The 20,499-nt window shown below is 41.0% G+C and overlaps 1 protein-coding gene across 1 annotated transcript in view; it reads left to right on the top strand.

Annotated features, from left to right (window-relative positions):
• LAMA4 (laminin subunit alpha 4) overlaps positions 1-20,499 on the top strand; it is a 96,789-nt gene that overhangs the window by 32,179 nt on the left and 44,111 nt on the right. The window contains exons 4-11 of the mRNA XM_063151024.1: positions 3,389-3,469; positions 7,975-8,189; positions 12,090-12,185; positions 14,019-14,170; positions 14,312-14,422; positions 17,063-17,174; positions 19,102-19,269; positions 20,014-20,207. Of these exons, the coding sequence (XP_063007094.1) occupies positions 3,389-3,469; positions 7,975-8,189; positions 12,090-12,185; positions 14,019-14,170; positions 14,312-14,422; positions 17,063-17,174; positions 19,102-19,269; positions 20,014-20,207 (1,129 nt within the window). The remainder of the gene's footprint in view (positions 1-3,388; positions 3,470-7,974; positions 8,190-12,089; positions 12,186-14,018; positions 14,171-14,311; positions 14,423-17,062; positions 17,175-19,101; positions 19,270-20,013; positions 20,208-20,499) is intronic.

Below are 20,499 nucleotides of genomic sequence, written 5' to 3'. Positions count from 1 at the left end.
AGCCACAGCCAGCCATTCGAAACAATTAGTGGCATGTCAGTAATGCAGCTGAAAGAAATTATCAGCTTCCTCTTGCTCAGATTCATGCTCTGGGAGAGAGGTATCTATGTGAATCCCACCACAGGGAGATGCTAGGAAGTAGATGCCAAGAGGCTGATGCCGGTTTTCAGGGAGCTAGCTATTAGTGTTGTTTCCCATCCTGCTTTCAGCAGGACGTCACAGCAAAGGGAATTTCATCCTTACTGTATTTGTTTGCTGTTGCTATAGGATCTCACACTCACACGACCTTAAGGTGGGATGAGCTCCATTTTGCTCATCTTCTCAGGGCTCAAACTGGCAAAGGAACAAAATCATGCCAGCCAAATTCCTGCAGATCCCTTCTTGGCTTTTGTGGTGGGCTGCAGACATGTGAGAAGGGCCACGGGTTCTCTCATATTGTTGAAAAACTTCAGCTTTGCCTGGATTACAGAGAAAATCCTCCAGAGACAGTGGAAGAACCTGGTTTTGCTGACATGTAGAAAGGCTTAGGAGTGAGCAAGCTCACAGATGAAGCCAACTATTCCTTCCAGTTTCAGTAGCAGCTGTAATGCCTGAAAAATTAGAAATGCAACAATCAGGAGCAGTGCTTTTTTCCTTGGCAAAGTGGGTTTTTGTAACCTGTTGGGCACAGAGCAGCCACTTTGGTGTAAGAAGCTGTTCTCTGAGCCACAACCTGGGCTGCACATGCCTGAGGCACTTCCACATGAGCCTCAGGCTCTACCAAGCCGGGTCAGTCAGGCAAGGTCTGGTCTGTGCTCCCTAGAGCTCCGTTTGACAAGGGTGGCTGGGTCTGCACTCACCCAGACCCTGCCCCATGCTGCAGCCCAAGGGCTCTGCAGAGGTGCTCCCTGAGAGCAGGGAGCTGCATGGACCAGCAGGCCACTGAGCAGGCCTCAGTGCAGTGGGGCCAGCAGGGACTGTGGCTACAGCTTTTCTCTGCCAGCGCTGTGGGAGATGGCAGCTGAGGCCAAGGAGCATTTCCAATTCCTTAACTAGCAACATTATGCCTCTCCAGTTCCAGACCACAATGGAGAAGAAAACCCCAAACCCAAAACTCAGCAGCATGGGGTTGTGAAGGGAGAACAAATGTTGAAAGAAACCTGACTGCAGATGCCTCAATATTAGCAGCAATACATGGCTTGGACTTGCTGAGCCTCAAGGGTCCCTTCATCTCAGAATATTCAATGTTCCATGAATTGTCTCCCCTTTGAAACTACATCAGTGAAAATTCACTGTGCTTCCTTGGTTCCCCTCAGAAATGTCCTGAAGGTAGTAATTAAAGGAATGCCCCATCCCAAGTTGCCTCATACCCCTGTTTAAATAATGTGCAGAAATTGCCTGTTCAGCTTCTTGCATGAGACAGACCTGACCGCAGAAATAGTCTTCAGCTGGGGCTGGGGCTGGAACAGGCAAAAAAAAAAAAACAAAAAAAAAAAAAAAAAAAACCAATTGAGCAACATTAAGCTTTACCAAAGCTTAACTAAATTCAAAGAAAAAATGTTCTTTATTAGTTGGATTTTTTTTTCAATTTTCCTTCATTAATCCTACTACATATAAAGAATAAGGCAAAACAATAACTCTACCAGAAGCAGAGAAGCATTAAATGGCTTAAAAACATTCAAAGGATGTTGTTTTCTAGCCTGTTTTACTTTGGAAATAGAATACCAAATCTGTAAACTGACAGACTCACCAGATAAGTATTTTTTCCAGGAATTCAGCAGTGTCTCTTGATTTTCTGACCAAGCTGTCCTCATATCTTCTATCCTAGGAAATTTTGGAGTAACTTTTGGACATTACACATGAAGTGTAATGTCATCTCTTTGGAACAAAAAAAAGGAGGATGGAGGTTGTTTCACAGTCCAGGAGATGTTACTTCTTTTCAAACCCAAGGAATTATAAAGCTTTTTTTTCCCCCTAAAAGTTCACAAAAAGTATAAAACTTGAGGAAGATTTCAGTCCTACTTCATAACTTGGATCCACAATGTGGTTTTTGCAACTACGTGAAGGAATTAGACTTGGTTAAAGAAGAGGAAGCCTGCCAAACTATTGTGACTTTCTCAATATGTTCTTGTAAAAGCCACACAGCAGTTAATTTGTAAATTCTGTGAGAAGAATCTCATTTTATGTTCTCTCTGGTTATACCAAATATTTTGAGACAGCAGAGATCCAGACAGATTTTTTGCCTCTGGTTGTCCAGCCAGTTGAGAAACACTGGCAGGAACTGAAATTATGTGGGAATTCTCATCAGCTTTCAATGCTGTTTGTTCCTGGAACAAGCAGTGCATGGATTATGCACTTTCCCACTGCTCTGAGTCTTTTGTCCTGTGTGAAATGGATGCAACCCAGCCACAGCTGCCCAGCACCATATGACTGAGGAGCTATGTTTTAGCAATCATGGGCCTGCAGCTGGAAACTGCTGCTACTCACTACTCTGGTTGCATTCTAGTGCTGGCAGAAATTTATTCACACATATTGCAAACTAACTAGAAACATCTTAGGACTGTATCTCTTTTTTCCTATAAATGTATTTAAGCCAAGCCCATCACCGTTTTTGAAATACTCATAAAATTTGCACTTTTCACATCTGGCTACTGCTGTTTCTTGGGTCTCATATTTATTTGAATATTTGTTAAATCCTAAAAACATGAGAAAACAAAGCAATCCATGATTTGGAATCAGAGCAGTAGAAATTACAGCCCAAGCCATTACTGCAGTCAGCATCACTACTTGGCATGTTGGTCTCAGAAGAGGCTGCAGACTCTTTCCAGCCTTCTTGGAAAGATGGTGGAGCAGCTCTGGTTACTGTACACTCAGTTCCTCTGGATGAGGACAGCATTACTGAGGTCAGTCTTCATCACTAGGAACTTCCAGACTGGAATTTGAGAAAAACTGTGGGATTTGCATAGGAAACTGCTGCACCCATTCCAAAATCTCAGTTCTTGAATTGACACTGCAGTGTCTTCCACAAACAATATTTTATCCATTAGGATAGTAGACAGGAAACAATTAGGTTCATATAACATACACATTTGTGTTAAGTCCCTTGTCTAAAGTGTGTGTATCAAAACCTGCAGATGTGTCTGATCTGCACTGCAAGATGACTTTCATACCTATACATCTGTATTTATGTAGCTCCATAGTTCTATACACTAATTAGTGCTTCCTAAACTAATTTAAAGTCTAAACAAGGGGTATAACATAAATTATGTAAAGAGCTTAACACTCATTCAGCAACGAACAACCAAGAGCCAGAATTCACATTGAGACATGTCCATACTGTAACAAAGAAGCATTCCCAAGTGTCTGTCATTGCCTGGTATTCTAACTATTCATCCTGATGAAATTCCAGCTTTGCAGTCTCCTGTCACAGAAAAAGTGGAAGTGTGCGTTGTGTCTGCAAGGAAAACTATGCAGGACCCAACTGTGAAAGGTAAGAAACTCAGGATGATCTGCTGATCAGCAGTACTGAAGTGCAGAATTTTTTTCAGAGAATCTTGCCATACTGGAGAGAAATCTTATGCACATGTGTTCATCAGGAAGAATTGTGCCTGTTAAAAGATCTTGTTAATTTCCTATTAAAAAGCACTTAAATTTGCTGTGGAGAAGTGTCAGCATAAGACAGACATTTACATATTATGTATTTTGATCTAGCTCTTGCACTTTGTGTACCTTCAAGTGGTGATCTGCCTAAACAGAATGCAATTTAAAAGTAAAAAAGTCAAATCAGAAACAGCAGCTGAAGTGAAAAATATCCACCACATTGATTCTTCTTGCAATTTGCCCCCTAAAATATGTATCAGGTTTCCACCAAACAATTTTTACAAAATTAAAGGAGAAAATCCACTGTTGAGTCAAATTCTTAAAGCAGATGCAGCTTTTTTCATTACATTTTAAATGCACTTCACAGGCATGATTCAATAAAGTCAAACAAACAATTATAGGCCAGTGCTGCTTTTCAAGTTTCCCTTATGTCCATAAACAATTTCCAGTAAATATTCCCTAAATAACCAAGGACACAAATAAATTGAATTATACAGCAGAAATATAACTTCACAAGTAAGAAAGCCTGTAAGAGACTTTCTTACTTGTTATGAACACACATGGATGATGTTTCAATGAATGTCAAGGGCCTGATTATAATTCAGAAATTGTCCTCGAGCAGCCAATAAATTAAAACAGCTCTAGCACAAAGACTGAGGGATATAGGATGGCTCAGACAATGGCTTCCTGAACATTTCCTTTTGTTTTCCCTTAAAGCCCCTGAAGTATTTAAGTCTTTAGTCATCTGTCAACAATGGGCAAGCCTGGAATTCAAATGATACTTAATGTAACTGTCAGAGAAGGGAGAAAAGGGATGCTTAAGATGCAAAGACAAATCAAAATGAAAAAGGTAAGATGAACAATGAACATCATCCTTACAGATGATGCAAAATCATCAGTCAATTACCTCCACATCACTAACATCATGACAACAACAGTGAAAGCAGATGGCACAAAAATAAAAAGCCCACCCTTGTTTACAGGCCCACGGCTGTATTCTTTTGTTCCTTCAAAATGTCAGGTTTATACACAAAGGATAATGCAGACAATTAAAAGGTCATTGAGGTTCCTTAATGGTTATTAAAATGTCAACCCAGACTACAAGCAATACAAATCCTATGAAATGGGCAGCAGTAACACAGGAACAGCAGAAAATAACATCAGCTTTGTTTTCTAAGGGCCACTCCCCAGCCTGACACAGTGCATCTGTCTCAAGGAAGGCAAAGCTGTGTAGAAAAAGCTACAGAAAGGAATCAGCCTGTCCTGGTCACTGTGTTAAGAGCTTGGCTGATGGCTGGGGTAAGGTGCAAGGAGTGACAGGCAGGACTTGCCTTCTGGTCCTACTCCCATTTGTATCAGAAATGTCCAAAAGTGTTTCAAATCTGGATGATGCAGTGCTTGCCCCTGCCCACTTGCTAAAGAGCAGGTCCCTACTTGAAATTTAGGAATTAATCATTTTTCTCCTGGACTTCAGCAGTAAGGCATCAGGGTGGTAACTGATGCCATGCAGGTTTTGTTAATGCACAAATGTCAAAAAGAACAACTGAACAAATTACAATTTACTATCCAAAGCAAATAGATGAAAAAGGTTCTTTTGGCATTGCCAGAGAAGAGGAAGTTGATTTCTTACTCACTAATAATTACAGGAAGCAGTTATGGCTGCAGAATGAAACAAAGACAACTTTGCAGTTTTATAATGGGAGAGGAAATATTCTTTTTTAGCAAAAAAGAGTCATTTATTGATACAATCTAGGAAAAGACATTTACTCCAGGCCTCTGAACTTTTTCAGGCCATAAAGTGCAGAGATGGAGCAGAACATTTCCAGTCTGCTCTTCTCACATCCTACCCACAATTCAAAAGAGGTTAAATGCCTCAGTACTATGAAACGTACTGAGTGGCAAAGAGAAGAGTGAAGGTAAAACACTTATTTTCAGCTCTGAAAGTTTCTTTTTGCTTTAAACAGCTGCTCCAGATGAGAAGTTATGGCTAATAAAAGTGAGTCATAGAAGAGTTCAGGCTGGGAGGGACCTTAAAAGTCATCTGGTTCCAACCCCCTGCCATGGGTGGGGACACCTTCCACTAGAGCAGGTTGCTCCATCCAGCCTGGCCCTGAACGCTCCCAGGGATGAGGCATCCTCAGCTTCTCTGGGCAACCTGTTCTGGTGCCTCAGGTGGTCATAAAAAACAGCACTTGTAAAATGTATCTGTGGGGAAATGTCCTCTACATTCCCAGCAAGTGAACTGAACAGTTTATTTCGGAAAAGAAGCGGGGAATGGCCTTGTCCTGATGAGGACAGGACAGACATGGCAGGGCTGGTGGGGATAGCACGCTGTTGTTGGCAGATGTGAGCAGCAGGGAGCAAAAGGCTGGTCTGACCCCAGCCCTACTCAGTGGCCTCTGTGCATGAAGATGGTGGCCATGTTAGACAGATGATCATTTGGAAAATACCTGACTACAGAAAAACAAAAAACTGAAATTTTAGACAATCGTAGCAAGACTTCTGGCATGACTGACTAGCAGGTTTACCCATCACTGCCTGCTCTAACTCCCACAGGAATGGGGAATGATTCGACCAAATCATAATCATAAAGGACACTCTGCACTCAGTGTTGCACTCACAGTTCTTCAGGGGGTGCACAGAACTCCCAGCCACACTTTAATTCTTTACATCTGGGTCACCCAAATGATAAAATCTGCACCAAAGATTCTGGCAGTGCTGCAAAGAGACAGAAAGAGCCTTTGTCATTGACAAAAGCAGTGTTTGAGGCAGCCAAGTGGTTTATATTAAGATGCTTTAAATTTTATGTGTTTCTACTGTGAGGATTCAGGACTGGAACATGAACAAAGCAGTGTTGAGGAAATTACTCTCTCTATCCAAAAAAATTAAAAAAAAAAAAACCAACAAAAAACAGAAAATATAGGAACAGATCAAAATGTGAAGCTTTTATCAGATCTCACACATTTTCAGGGTTCAGACATGGCAGAACCTGAATTTGACTGTGTTCAGATTTTAGAAGACAACTGACCTTGATTAAGGTACTGAGCCAGAATCTGGGAAAATTAATCTGAACTGCCTGTAGTGCTCACCCTCCCTGCTTACCAACAGCAGATAGAAAAAAACAGCATCTTAAACAGGACTTTGGATGGGAGACAAGGATAACATGGTGATAAAACAGAATTAACTACAATAAATACTTCTTACCTAAATCATTGAAGCAACTATTCAATCCTCCAGTTCCTTCAGCCAGCAATTGTTACACCAGCCAGTTATTCCCTTCCTGTCAGGAATTCTTCATTTCCAGTTTTGGGGTATGAGTCCCTGATCTCTGAGCTCCAGGCTTCTGCATCATGGGCATTAGTACTCCATGCCCACCCCATTACTAGTTCTCCTTGTGTCAATGGTTGTTTTGCAAAAGCTCCCCTTGCTTGTAGGATTAAGCACATTCCCTGATATTAGCAGAAACATCTTTAACTGAGACTATTTCCTTTCCAAATAACCAAATCTGTTACAACCTCTTTGCTTAGGGCCACTGATCCATCCAGGAGTGTTGCATTGCTGGTGTCTCTGTACTCTGAAAAACCACCATAATATCAACATGTGTCTCATTTTAAGATGTAGAAATTTCTCAACTGAAATGCTTCCCAAACATAACAAGACATGATAAGAAATTTGGACCTATTTCAGGCCTTCACTGGGGTGCCTGGTACCCACCTCCCTCTCTCCCTCTGCAGACCAAGAGAGGAATCCTCCCTGGTGACTGCTCTCAGCCTTTTACCCTCATCCAACAGGATAACATCAAACAGATCTGAAAAACAGAGTCTGGTTCAGGGCCTATTCTGTTTTGCAAAAACCAGAAGCCACCCCAATACCTCACTATAGAATTATTTCTAGAAACCTTTCCTGGGCAGTACTTTTTATGTACATTTATAATAGAAATAAAGTCTGAACTTCCTCTGAGTTTCAGCATCCTGAAATGTGGCCTCTTACCCCAGTTTCCTATATAACACAATATAGTTGGTGAGATACAGAGCTGAAAGAGACCCAAACAAACACTGTAGAGCTGCCTTGTGCCAAGGCAATTCTGTCACAGATTTTAAAGCAATAGGGAGAAAATAATTTCACTGCCAAAGGAAGACAGAAAAAATAAATTAATGCAGACTGGTATGCTTGAGATACCGGGGGTGTTCCAGAAGGGGAAGATATATAACAGTACAGATTGAGATTAAAGCGCAAAATAGCCTCTGCAGGAGTAAAGCTCCTAATTAGTTCTCTGTCTATTAGAAGCTGCAGACAATGATCAATTCCTGGTAACACAAATAAGGTCAGAGAAAAAAAGGTGTCACAGATTGGAATGTCATTGTTCGTCATTGCTGGTGCTGCTCTTCCTTTCAGGTGCGCCCCGGGTTACTATGGGAACCCTTTGCTAATTGGAAGCACTTGTAAAAAATGTGACTGCAATGGCAACTCAGACCCAAATCTGATTTTTGAAGACTGTGATGAAGTGACCGGCCAGTGCCGCAACTGCCTGCACCACACCAGCGGCTTCAACTGCGAACGGTGCGCGCCGGGCTACTACGGGGACGCCAGATGGGCTAAAAACTGCACAGGTACTGTCTGCAGTCTGGTACCGCAGAGCTGAGCAGCACAGCACGGCTGTGGGTGATCTCCCAGAAATCAGAGATGCCTGATACCTGGCTTGTCAGATACCTGGGGCTCTGGGAGGCAGGTGATGGGATAATTTGGATGCCTGTTCAGTTGAATCATCCCAGGCACCAGAGAAATATCTCTTTCCATCTCCCATGACCAAGTCTCAGACTCCAGACTCCAACATCTCTAGTGCCTGATAAGGTTTAATGGAGGCACTGTTGTGTTCTCCTGAATCTTGTTTTACCTAAGGTCCTCTAGGAGTTCTTTGGGCAAAGTCCTCATCTTTGTGCTTGTCCGCACCGTGACCATTCAGACTGATGGTGCTGAAAGACTTGAAAGTATTTTTTATGGGAACAGGATCATCCTTCCTGTCCTGACCCAATACCCACTCACTTTCTGCTGTTTTCCACATTCTGCATTTCCTACAAGTCTGTGTAATCTTGCTGGTTGCTGTATTTTCACACAAGAGGTATACTTTCAGGGTCAGGGAAAGTGCTACCCAGAGTGCCTCAGCCAAAGATACCTGCACAGAGGGGTCACAAAGTTTTGTCTCCTCTAATATTGTCTTAATTTACATGGAGTTCAATCCAAACAGGGCTTTCACCTCATACCTTTTATCCTTGCTTTGGCTCTGGAAGTGAAGTTTACATCCTCTTTCAAAGCACTTTGGAACAGCCACTGCTAAAGGCAAAATGCAGGTGCTCAGAGCAAGCACCTTGGGGCTCCCTCCCAGATTCTTCTTCAGGGGTCCCTCAAGGACCAGAACACAAAGGAGAGAGACAAAGTATTTCTACCTCAGCCTGACTCAAAAGTAAGACAGTTGAAGCACACACTCAACTTGGACCTCAGCACTGCTCCAGGGCCTCCAGGTACAGAGCTACAGGCCTCAGGGACTTAGCAATGTTTTGATCCTTCTTGCAACTCACTGTGTTCTTGGACTTTGTTTTTTACTTCCTTATTATAAAGTGTTTTGGGACACACAGGATGGAGGCTGTGAGGATGCTGTGCAACCACATGCCCTTTGTGCTGCTATCTTCACTTGTAGGGGGCCTTATATGATGCCATGATGCCACTACTGGTCCTTTCTGATTTTATAGTCCAGTGACAGCTGAAATTTGAGTGTCCATCTCCAGGATGTAACTCACAGCACAAAGTCACATGGTTAAATTCCATTTATGCTGAACAGGAAGAGATGATGCTCATGCACAGTGATCCCAAAAGCCAAAGCCATGTATCCCAACCAGCTAAAAAGACATCAGCTGTGAGAAACAGCATGTCCTAAAACTCACCCCCTGCCTGGATTCAGGTAGCCAAGATGTTCATAAAATACAGCATGTCTGTGATTTTGAGTTGGCAAAAAAAAATCTTGTCTAAAAACTTCACTACCTGAGATGACTTAACTGCAGTTGTCCAGGAAGGAATGATAGGATCCAGTCTGTGGGTCCTGAATTCCATGAGGCAGGAGGAAAACACCCAGCCCTTCAACTCTGCAAACCGCAGCAATTTTGCCCTGCCCATGGCCAAAAGCTTCAAACACCTAAGAGTAACTTTGCCAGAAGTCTGAGAGTCAGGGCATTCCAAGAGTCTGAGCAGGTTATGCAATAATGATTTTGGAAGGCATCTCTGAAAGTGCAGTTTCGAAACTCAAACTTTCATCACCTCAGTACAGTTTTTTTGTTTGCACCTTAACGAGGTACACAGGAGTTCTCTGTACAGGCTGTTCACACAGACTTCAAATCAGTGTGGTAATTCTCTTCATTAGCAGATGTTTCATCTTTGCTAGAAATAAAAAGTGCTTGGGTGCTTGAGTATGTTGTAAGAGGTACAGCTTTTCTCTTTGCAGAAGTGAATTTAATCTTGAAGTTCACTCTAGCAAATCCTGATTTTGCAGTATTATGTTTCAGAGAATTACACACTTCTCGTTTCATCTTCATTTCTGCTGAGCACCACAATGTGCTGTACTCGACAGTACTGTGAGATTGTGGTGCATCAATACATCCACAATATTCAAACTATTTCTGTAGTTCACAGGGAAAGCTTATCATTTGTTTGGCTTTTTGGGAAAATTAGGAACTATTGCTTAGAATTTACTCTGAAATAAGTCAAATATCTTCTTTAAACTAAAAATAGAGAAACAAAATTATTGTATGAATCAAGCCAGTCTGCATATTTCCATAGAGCATCTCAAAGGGTATATAAAACAAAAAAACGCAAGACCACTAAATTGACAAACAGCTCTACCAGTTCAAATCTTTTTTTTTCCTTTTGAGTGGAAGACAAAAATCTGGGTAGCTGTGAATGGTAGCTTTAAGCGACTTTTAAATTTTTTTTTAATCACATATCCTTTAGCCATGGTTCAAAGCTCTCCACAAATGGCTCTCAGAAGTAAAGGTAAGTTTAGAAGCTTTCCCCACTAGCAAACTATGGTATCATTGAAAGTCTTAATTCCCTACTAAAAATGTGGTACCTCTTAAACCAGTAGCTGAAAAATAGCCCAAACTACTTTTGGAATTAATTTGCTATAAGATTTTGAGTAGCAGACTCACAGGTATTCATTTAAATAAGAAGACACTATTTTTTTATCTTGTGCACCAATCTCATTGAAATTTTAACCTTTTAAGTTTAATATTGATACCTGGCAATAGCCCAGTCCCCATGATATAGGTAGAGAAATCTCTACTTTCAACTGATACTTTTCTTAAAAAAAAGAAATAACGAATTAAAAGTAATCATAGATCCAAAAGCTGGAAGGCACAGATTGTGATAAGGTCAAAATGCTGACCAAAATGCTGAATTCTCATATCAGAGAATTCATAGCCAATTTCTGTTCTTACATTAGTACAAAAACTGTACTAAAACAGTACAAAACTACTGACAGTGTTTTACTAACACTGGTCCACTTACACAAAATTATTCTGACGTCAGTGCAGGATGTTGTCTTTGAAGCTGTTTTACGTATTTTCTCTTGACAAATCCTTGAACGTGCAATGGGAAATGTAAATACAAGGGCAATTCATACATAACAATTAATGCTGCAATAAAATATTTTGTTATATGATATTTTGCTGAAACATGAATCACAAGACCAAAATAAATTCCAGATAGATTACTGCTGTTCTTATGTTCTGCTTGAGTTTTTGTTATTGTATTGAAGTGTTCCAAGAATATTTTAATCTTTAAAATAATATATTTTAAAAGGCCAATTAAACCTTGAAAGAGGTTTAGAGATGTTAGATTAAAAATTGGGCTTTTTAAAAAGCCACTCGTGCTGGCAATAAAAGTGTTGCTTTCTCAAGTTTGAAAAAATATAAAACGTCATTTATTCTTCATTGTAAGTGGTAAGAGATATTTACTTTTTGATATGTTCAAGCTGACAGTGTAACTGGAGTCCACAATCAATTCCTGATAGCTGCAAAGCCTTTTTAGTGACAGCCTGACAGAGTGCTGAAAAATTCCACAGGGCTGTGGAGAGATTTGGAACTAATAATTAACTTTAGTTGCCCCGCTGTTCTTAATACATCTCCTAAATGTCACACTCTCTAGACATTGATGTACAATGGCCCTTCTGGGCAACTCTGGCCTCGCTGACTCATGAGCAAGCTTTGAACAAGTAATTTCAGCAGAGGTGTTCTCACTCTTCTCTGGAAACAGGTGTTTCCACTTCATCTTTTATTTGTTCAAATTTCACCAGTGCAAGAAACGCCTTTTCCAAGTACTGAAAGGAAAATCAGTCCAATAAGTTCTTCATATTGGTTTGAATACCCACACACAATCCTAAGTATTATAATTTCTCTAGTCTTGGGAAGGGGAGTTGTACATTTTGAAGATTCTTCTTTCAAAAGTCCTTTCTTTTTCCCCAGCATGTAACTGTGGAGGCAGAATGTGTGACAGCCAGACTGGAGAGTGCCTCGCAGACAGTCCTGAAGTTTCTACTGACACAGACTGCCCGACCATCAGTAAGAACATTATCATGAAAACACCAATAATTAATGCTGCTCTTGTATTTAGAAGCTTACAAATAGCAACTTAAGAGCAAAATCCAGTGGGCTCAGGATTTTGATGGTGGTCCCACAGTGCACTTAAGTGTGTGAATATACACAATGTCCTGCTGATTGAGTACTTCAGCATGTTCTCACACACTTATCTGAGTACAGGCATATTTCCAACTCTGTTATGCAGACTACACACTCAGGTCCAAACTGCAGAGCATCAGGGAAGTTTCACCAAAGCCACTTCCATAGACCTTGAGACACACTGCCTGAAAAATAATATTCTGGCCCTAAAAGCTGTCCTCACAACTTTAACTTTGACATCTTGCATATAATTTATGGTTTTCTAGTTGTGGTTTAACTCCATCAACAACACAGCCACACACTCCAACAGAAACAGGGAGAGAATCAGAAGGCTAAAAGCCAGAAAAATTGTACACACACAAGCTACACACACTTTTGCAAACAAAGCAAAAAAATTAATTCATTCACTACTTCTCATGGGCAGGCAGGCATTCAGCCATCTCCAGGAGAGCCGGATCCCATCACTCATAATATTTACTTGGGAAGAAAAATGCTATCACTCCAAATGTCCCCCCTGCCTTCCTCCTTCTTTTCCCCACTGTATTTACTGAGCATGATATCACAGTCTGGAATATCCCTTTGGTCAGCTGGAGTCACCTGTCCTGGCTGTGTCTCCTCCCAGTTTCCAGCATGGCAGTACAAAAAGCAGAAAAGGTCTTGGTTCTGTGTAAACCCTGCTCAGCAACAACAAAAACATCTCCACATTATCAACTCTGTGTTCAGCACAAATCCAAAACATGGCCCCATACTAGCCACTGAAATTAACTGCGCAGAAAATTACCCCAGTCAAAGCCAGTACAACATCTAATATAGATTGCTGCTGTTGACAACTTGGTATTTATCCATCAGTCAGTTCCTTGCCCACTATCTCCCATACCCTAATGATAGGAAGCCTGGGGAGTTTCCAGGAGTACTATGTTGTAGCTATTGGTAACCACAGGTATTTTTTAAATGTTTGTGTATTTATACCTGCATATAATGCAGAGTGTGTAGCACACATGCATTCCTGAACCAGCTCCCAAGAAGAGGGGTCATGTGCCTGAAGAGCAACCAGAAGGAAAACATTTCTGGGATCTACTAAAACATCAAGCAAAAGTATTTGTAGGAATCTGTGTTTCACATTCACCTAAGTCTCTTGCATTCAGTGTTGGCACCAGTGTCACTATAAACAAGGTGGCACTGCAATCATTCAGCAGGAACAAGGATATAATTCTGCCAAAGCACTTTCCAAGCACATTATCATATTATAACTTTTAGAAGTTGTCCTCGTAACCAAGTAGGTGGTCAAGAGCTCATGTGCCGGACATTCTTATTTCTCATACCACTAAGTTTTAAATATCAAGTTTGAGGTTCTGACAAAATGCAGTTGGTTTTGTTTGGCCTTCATCTGTTGTCCTTCAGGCCACAAACATGTAGCGCCTAGGGAATAGCCAGGAAATACCTCTCCCTCGCTCCCAACTGATTACAGAATCCCTGTGTCAGCCTCTTTGAGCAGTCCCATCTGGTGCTGCTCAGCTACAAATGTCATAACTGTACTGTAAAAATAACCTTGGAAGTGGGAGGATGAAATTGAAAGAAAAGGGGTATCCACCAGCAAGCATCACTGACAAAGAGAGTGAACACCATGGGTCAAGAGCACTATTACATGAATTTTAGACATTTGCTGTAGCTGACACAAACACTAAAGAAAATTATGCTGTCTTATTTTCTTATCAGGCTGCGATAAATGCATTTGGGATTTGACAGATGACATCCGGTTGTCAGTTCTGACGATCGACGAAAGCAAATCCACTTTACTGAGCATTTCTACAGGTGTTGCAGCTCAAAGGCGTTTGAATGACCTGAACCTCACTACCACTCATCTCCAGGTACAAACATTGATGATTTTTCATTTTTTTCATGTAGTTTGAATCTCTGAATTTCCACTTCATTCCTGTAAATTTCAATCTCTGCCCTCACTAGAGAAGGAGTTTGTTTTCAGATGCCCTGACTTTTTTTCTCACACACAGGAGGCAATATCCAAAAAGAAGAATCATGCTACGCTTTGGACCATCCAGGTTGATGATGCTGCAGATGAGATGAATGATCTTGTCAGAGAAGCAGAAACACTTGATGAACAGGTTTGTTTACAGCCTTCTGCCAAAGATCTGAGGGTTTGCACTTTGTCATATTCACCTGTTGGCATAAGAGGCAAGTTCAGAATAGTCCCAGTTGGAAGAGACCTAAAATGATCATCTGGTCCAACTGTCTGAGCAATACAGGACCCACCAAAAGTTAAAGCATCTTATTAAGAGCATTGTTCAAATGCCTCTTAAATCCTGACAGACGTGGGGCATCAATCATCTTTCTAGGAAACCTGCCCCAGTGTTTGACTCCTCTTCATAAAAAAACATTTCTTAACATCTACTCTGACACTTTAGGTTCACCAAACAAGAGTGGGTGTGCCCTGACAGCTGGAAGAACCTTCTATTTCTATTTCTATTTTTTAAATTTCTAGTTTAAATATGAATTAAAAGCATAAATGAATTATCGAGTCTTCTTTGCAGAAAAGGAAGGAGGTAAAAAGTGTGTTGAGTATGGTTGGAGGTTTGTCACCACTCACAAAAATCTTCCCCTCAGGATCTGAGTTCCCATCTATCCCCTACACAACGTGTTTGATCTGAGATAGACACATTGCCTTTCTCATTCACATTTTGATTTCTAAGTGAAGTAACCAACATTAAACTAATGCAGATTGATTTTGGGAGCACTTGTACTATATTTTTTTTACTTGCATACTCTCTTAAATTTAAATTAGTCCCGATTGGACATTTCAAAATATGTTTCGAAACTCCCAGTTTAAAAGATTTTTCATGTACCCACTGAGATGGGAGCTTGATCAGCACTCAAGATATTTTTAATACAATTACAATCATAAATGTTGCATCCACATTCAGCTGCCAGGCTATAAAATTAAGTTTATCAGCTCTCATCTCCCACAACGCTTTCATTGCATCCTAGAAGAATACTATATATGCTATGATATATGTTAAGAGAAGAAATAGGGTTCAAAATTGCTTATCCTCTATTTTAAAAAGCTAATATTAAACATCTTTCTGTTACTGCAACATACGTATATTAGTAAAATACATCACTCCATGTTATTATCAAAGATAGCCACAGCTGCCATATAACTAGATTATATTTCATGCTTATTGCAAAGTGCCAGACCTCATATTCCCTTTACCAATTCCTTCACAAGACAAATTAAAATTGCACCTTAAACTAAAACTCAAATATAGGAGCAGGCAGGGGGCAAAAAAAGCAACACAAAGGAAAGGGGAAGAGAAAATTTAGGTTTGTGTGTTTTTAATCAACATTTACGTAGCAGAAAGGGCTAAGTAAGTGTTGGTTAAAAACACACATAAGATTTATACAGACTATGTCTATGTTCAAGAGAGCTTTTATTAAACCAACTCACAGTCTCAGCTCCGTACCTGTGAATATCTGTCTGAGCTGACATGCCTCAGTGTCCCTCTCTGTAGCTGGCGGGCAGACTGATTAAGGCATTTGGTTTTCTATGAATATTTAGTGAGTTTGGATAATAACATTTCATTTGCAGTACTATCTGGGGATTTCTTTCCTCATTCCTCAGTTTTACTGTCCCTGAGCAAATAAATTCAGCATTTCCTCTGGTCTTTTCTCCCTGGTTACTGCTAATGCTAGTTCCACATCAATACTTGTAGTTGCTTGTAGGGCAAGGAAATAGTGACCCTAGACTCTGACAGTGGAAGACCACAATACTAACTCTGAATATATTGAGCTTTTGCTATTTCAGAGTACATTTATGGAAAATGGGTGCTAGGGCCTTAAGTGGGTTTTGCCGAGGCACCCAGCATTTTCTGTTCAGAGCATCTTATGTGCATGTCCCTACATCTAGGGGATGGGTTGCTGCAGATTCTGATCTAAAACACAAAGGCAGGGTGAATGGACCAACTGTAGGCAAATCTTCCAGCTAAATATAGCTCCTGTAACTCCCAGTCTGCTTGGGATAAGCTTTGAGTAAAGCAGCACATAGCTTGATCCTGAATATTTGGAAGATGGGAACCAGGAACATTTCTACTAACCCTTACACTTATTTTATCGGTCTCATAACCCTTATAATCTGTTTTATCATTATGCTCATCCCTTTTAGTGGTGCTGCCCACCCTGGCCCTGCCTTCAAATGCCACCTGGGGCCTCCACAAACCCTGAGTAAGGGAGCACAATACAGAGTGCAGCCCCCAACACAATGCAGTACAGGATCCTGTCTGTGCTATTCAGAGTATTTTCAATCCTTGGGCTTTTCCTTTTCTTTAACAAGTTGCAGGGCTGGGGACCTCACTTGAGGGAGACACAGATCTAAAAAGAGTTGAGAGCTTGACACCTTTTGCCTCATTCTATTTGCTTACTCAGGAAATGCCATATCCAGCAACAAAATGAGCCAGCCCCACTGAATGCCTCAGGAGACTCAGTAGATGGAGTTTTACAACTGAACATAATTTATGAAAGTTTTATTGCAGCAAATGATGGATAAATATGAGACAAGATTTAATCTCTCACTCTGCAATTCTGAAAACACTGACAAGACAGATCTTCACTTTGAACACCTTTAAATACTACTTTATATGATAAAAAGGACTTCCACATGCTCACCAGGAGAAAGCAAAATGTGTGTTTATACTGCTCATCCTCACATCTGAAAAGAAATCTAATGTTTACCTCTCATGGTTTATTCATAGGGAAATGAAGCATCCAGCAAAGGACGCCTGGTACAGAAGGAAACCACGGAGATCAACAGCCGTGCTTCCCAGCTTGTGCAGCAGCTCAATGATATAAGAGATAACATTGAAGGTAAACAGATTCATTCCTGGTTCATCTCAGTGTCAAGAATGCATTAATGAAACCTTCATGTATTAATGGATCAAGAATTTTTACTGTCCTATATATCAAAGGAAAATCTGATATATTGGACAATATGTAATTTATGGCAACAGTGAACACCCTCTCAAGCACAACTGCACTCAAAAAAGATTTCCTAGTCAGAGATAATCATCTTCATCTGGAATATCTGTGACATACCATTACCATCCTGAAACATAAAAATGAGATTGAACCAGCTGCAGCCTCTTCTTCAGTACCTGCAGAAAGCAATGAAATCAATGTACTCAAAAACATCCCTGTCCCCTGTACACCTGTGACATGAAAGCCTCCATCCTGCTTCAGAACAGATTTTCCCCAGTCTTCAGCAAAGCAAACTGTAGGCAAAAGCAGTCCATGGCACCAGAATAGAAATGCTGACTGGTAGCTGAGGTTAAACAGCCCTTTTCCAATTGAAAATATTTGATTAATAGACCTGATTAGTTCTATCTTGGCAGTTATTGCAAGCCATCTGGCAGCTTGTGTAAGGAAGAGTGGTTACATATCAACTGTTATCCCTGCTTATCCTTACCTCCATGGGTGCTCCATTAATTTCTCTCAGGAAACATGGTTAATATGTCCTATCACAAAAAAGAGCCAGGCTAAGACCATATAGTATGCTTTATTTGTACTGTCTTTTTACACCTCTGATGCTAAAAAAACATTAACTGTCTGGCCATCTATCACATTTTATTTCTACAATTTGTGAGTAAAAGTGTCAGCATGAGCCTCACTTCACATCACTAACAATCATGGGTGGTGTCTGTAGATCATCCTTTTGTATGAATTGGTTTGGAACAGGACATAAGGGAGATATGTATCTAATTTGGCACACAAATAGCACAATTGCATTAAGCTGTTATAGAAGAAAAAATGTTCATGGCTGTGAATAGAATGAAAACAGTTGGAAACAATTAGGTGAAAATCATTTCCACCATGCTCAAAACTGTTCTTCTACAGAGGCACAACCCATGTGCACACACACACATGTGCCAGCCTAAGGAAAAAGAAATCCATGGTCATCATCAGTTTCTGCTCAGTATGAGCCCTTAAATCTCCACTAATGAGCTCAGGGTCCAGAAAGAGCAGACATACAGACACTCTGCCAAAAAACCAGTGGTGCCACAATTAACCACCTATTTTTTATAAAAATCTTCCATAAGAATAATGCTGGTTTTGCCAACTTTGTTTACCCACAAAGCTAGTGACAAACGCTAGCCAAAGGCACACACGTCACAGGACATAGAAGAGAAGGTGATTGGTATTCAAGGCCAGGGAGTGAGAGGTGAGTAAACTTTGTAATGATTACACTGGGAATGGGTAAACTCAATTTCAGCTGCAAAACAATGTTTTTTGAACTGAGGCCAAAACCTTAAAATAGCATCTATCTCCAAACCAGCTAGGCCAGAAGCCATATGTTACCTCCTTAGGGTGCCTCAAACTTCTGCAGATGGAAAATGAGGTTACTTCAGTCTCCTTAGCATTGTTATTATCTTATACACAGCAGCACTTGAAAACCATGATCCCAGATGAAATCCCCAGCCTGCTACATGCCACAGAATCCAAAATAAAATTATTATCCCAGCCTATAAGAAATGTCAAGACAAATAATGCACACAACCCCCGTCTGCTTAATCCCATCCTCTTCTGTTGAGACCTCCACATGTGACAGAACATGTGAATTATTTAAAGGTTTAATATTAAGATTGGATTAAACATAATGATTATCTACTATGGAGTTGAAGATAATTAAAACTTTGTTTTGCCATCAGTATCATAATTCACAAAAGTAAAAGTAGTCCACAGTATTTATTTCTCTGTAGTCATACTGAATCGACCATCTGCTCCCTTTTCCCCCTAGAAATCAGCAGCAAGTCAAAATACTATGCAATTCAACAAGAGCTGAGCCCTGAAGAAATTGCCCAGAAGCGCAGCGCGGCTGAGGAGAAGCTGAAGGAGATCAAACGCCGAAAGCCTTTCACTAATCAGAGGCAACTTGCAGATGAGGAGGAAAAGGCAGCAGAGGAGTGTGAGTTTTAAGTCAGGTTTCCATTCAGCCACGTGCCGATGCTCAGCTGGCAGGTGTTGGGCAGCTCTGGGTGTACTGCTGAGCCCTGGGGAGGACCAGCAGGCACTTGGCAAGCACCAGCTGGAGATGCTGCTGCTCCCAAATTCCTGCCCCAAGTCCCTGCTGGTGCTTGGTGCTCCTCACAGCAGAATGGGGAGGAAAAGGTCTGTGTGTCTGTGTGTGCCCGTGCACTGCAGCACCTCAACAACAGCTGCTCAGGAAGGTTCATGGCAGGGCTGGCATTGCTCATGTGAGCATCATCCCCCCTGCCAGCTCTGCTATGGGGGCAGCAAACACCAGCAGAGAGGGAAAAGCTGCTAACATGGGAAAAAGTGGCAGCCCAGTTCTCACAGCTCAGTGAATATGAGTCAGAATATGAGGCATAAAGACTGTCTTCTCCAGAACAGGCTGCCTAGGTTTAACAATGAAAAACAAATTAAAAGCAGGCAAAGACAGACCTGGTTTCTTTTAATAAAATATATTTCAGAGGGGGAAGTAATAGGATTAAAATGAAATAGTGAAATGAGAGGCATCTTTCCTTCTCAAAAGAGAAAGGAAAATTAAAATCTAGGTATATAATCTTTCAAGTGAGCTTTACAAAATGTGTTTTACTGTCACCCGAGTAACAGCAAAGAAATTGCTGTACAGGTAAGTTCTGTCAGAAATGCAAGCTTTGGATTTATTTGCCTCCTATTTTTCTCCCAGTGCTACAGCAAATGGAAGCATTTCACGAGAAGCACAATGACACCAGATCCCTGGTAACTGATGTGCTGGAGCAGCTCAGCGAGCAGGACGTGAAGCTGTCAGACCTGGAGGAGGCATTAGGCGAGGCGCTTGGCTATGTTACACAAACAGAGGATATAAACAGGGAAAACACAGCCAGGCTCCAAAGGCAGGAGGTACTGTGCACCACATTTATCATAAGCGTTGGCTGTGAACACTCCATCTCTGCCACTGCTTCAAACAGTAGATTGCACACAATTTAGATTCAGGAATTACCACAGCAAAAAAGAATTTCTTGGAGCACTCAGCAGGATAAGTTTGACTCTTCAGTTCTAAGAAACAGCTTGTAGAAGTGCAAGGCACTATTATCTATTTGTGGAGTGGCAATAAATGAGAAGCTTTGGCAGGTCATGCCTCATCAGACCAAGGAAGAGATGAATATTTATGCCTAGACTAGAAGGCATGTTA

The sequence above is a fragment of the Melospiza melodia genome, chromosome 3 (assembly GCF_035770615.1).
Source record: "Melospiza melodia melodia isolate bMelMel2 chromosome 3, bMelMel2.pri, whole genome shotgun sequence".
NCBI lineage: Eukaryota > Metazoa > Chordata > Aves > Passeriformes > Passerellidae > Melospiza > Melospiza melodia.
The sequence above is the reverse complement of the archived record's forward strand: the minus strand, read 5'-3'. Positions and strand labels throughout refer to the sequence as shown.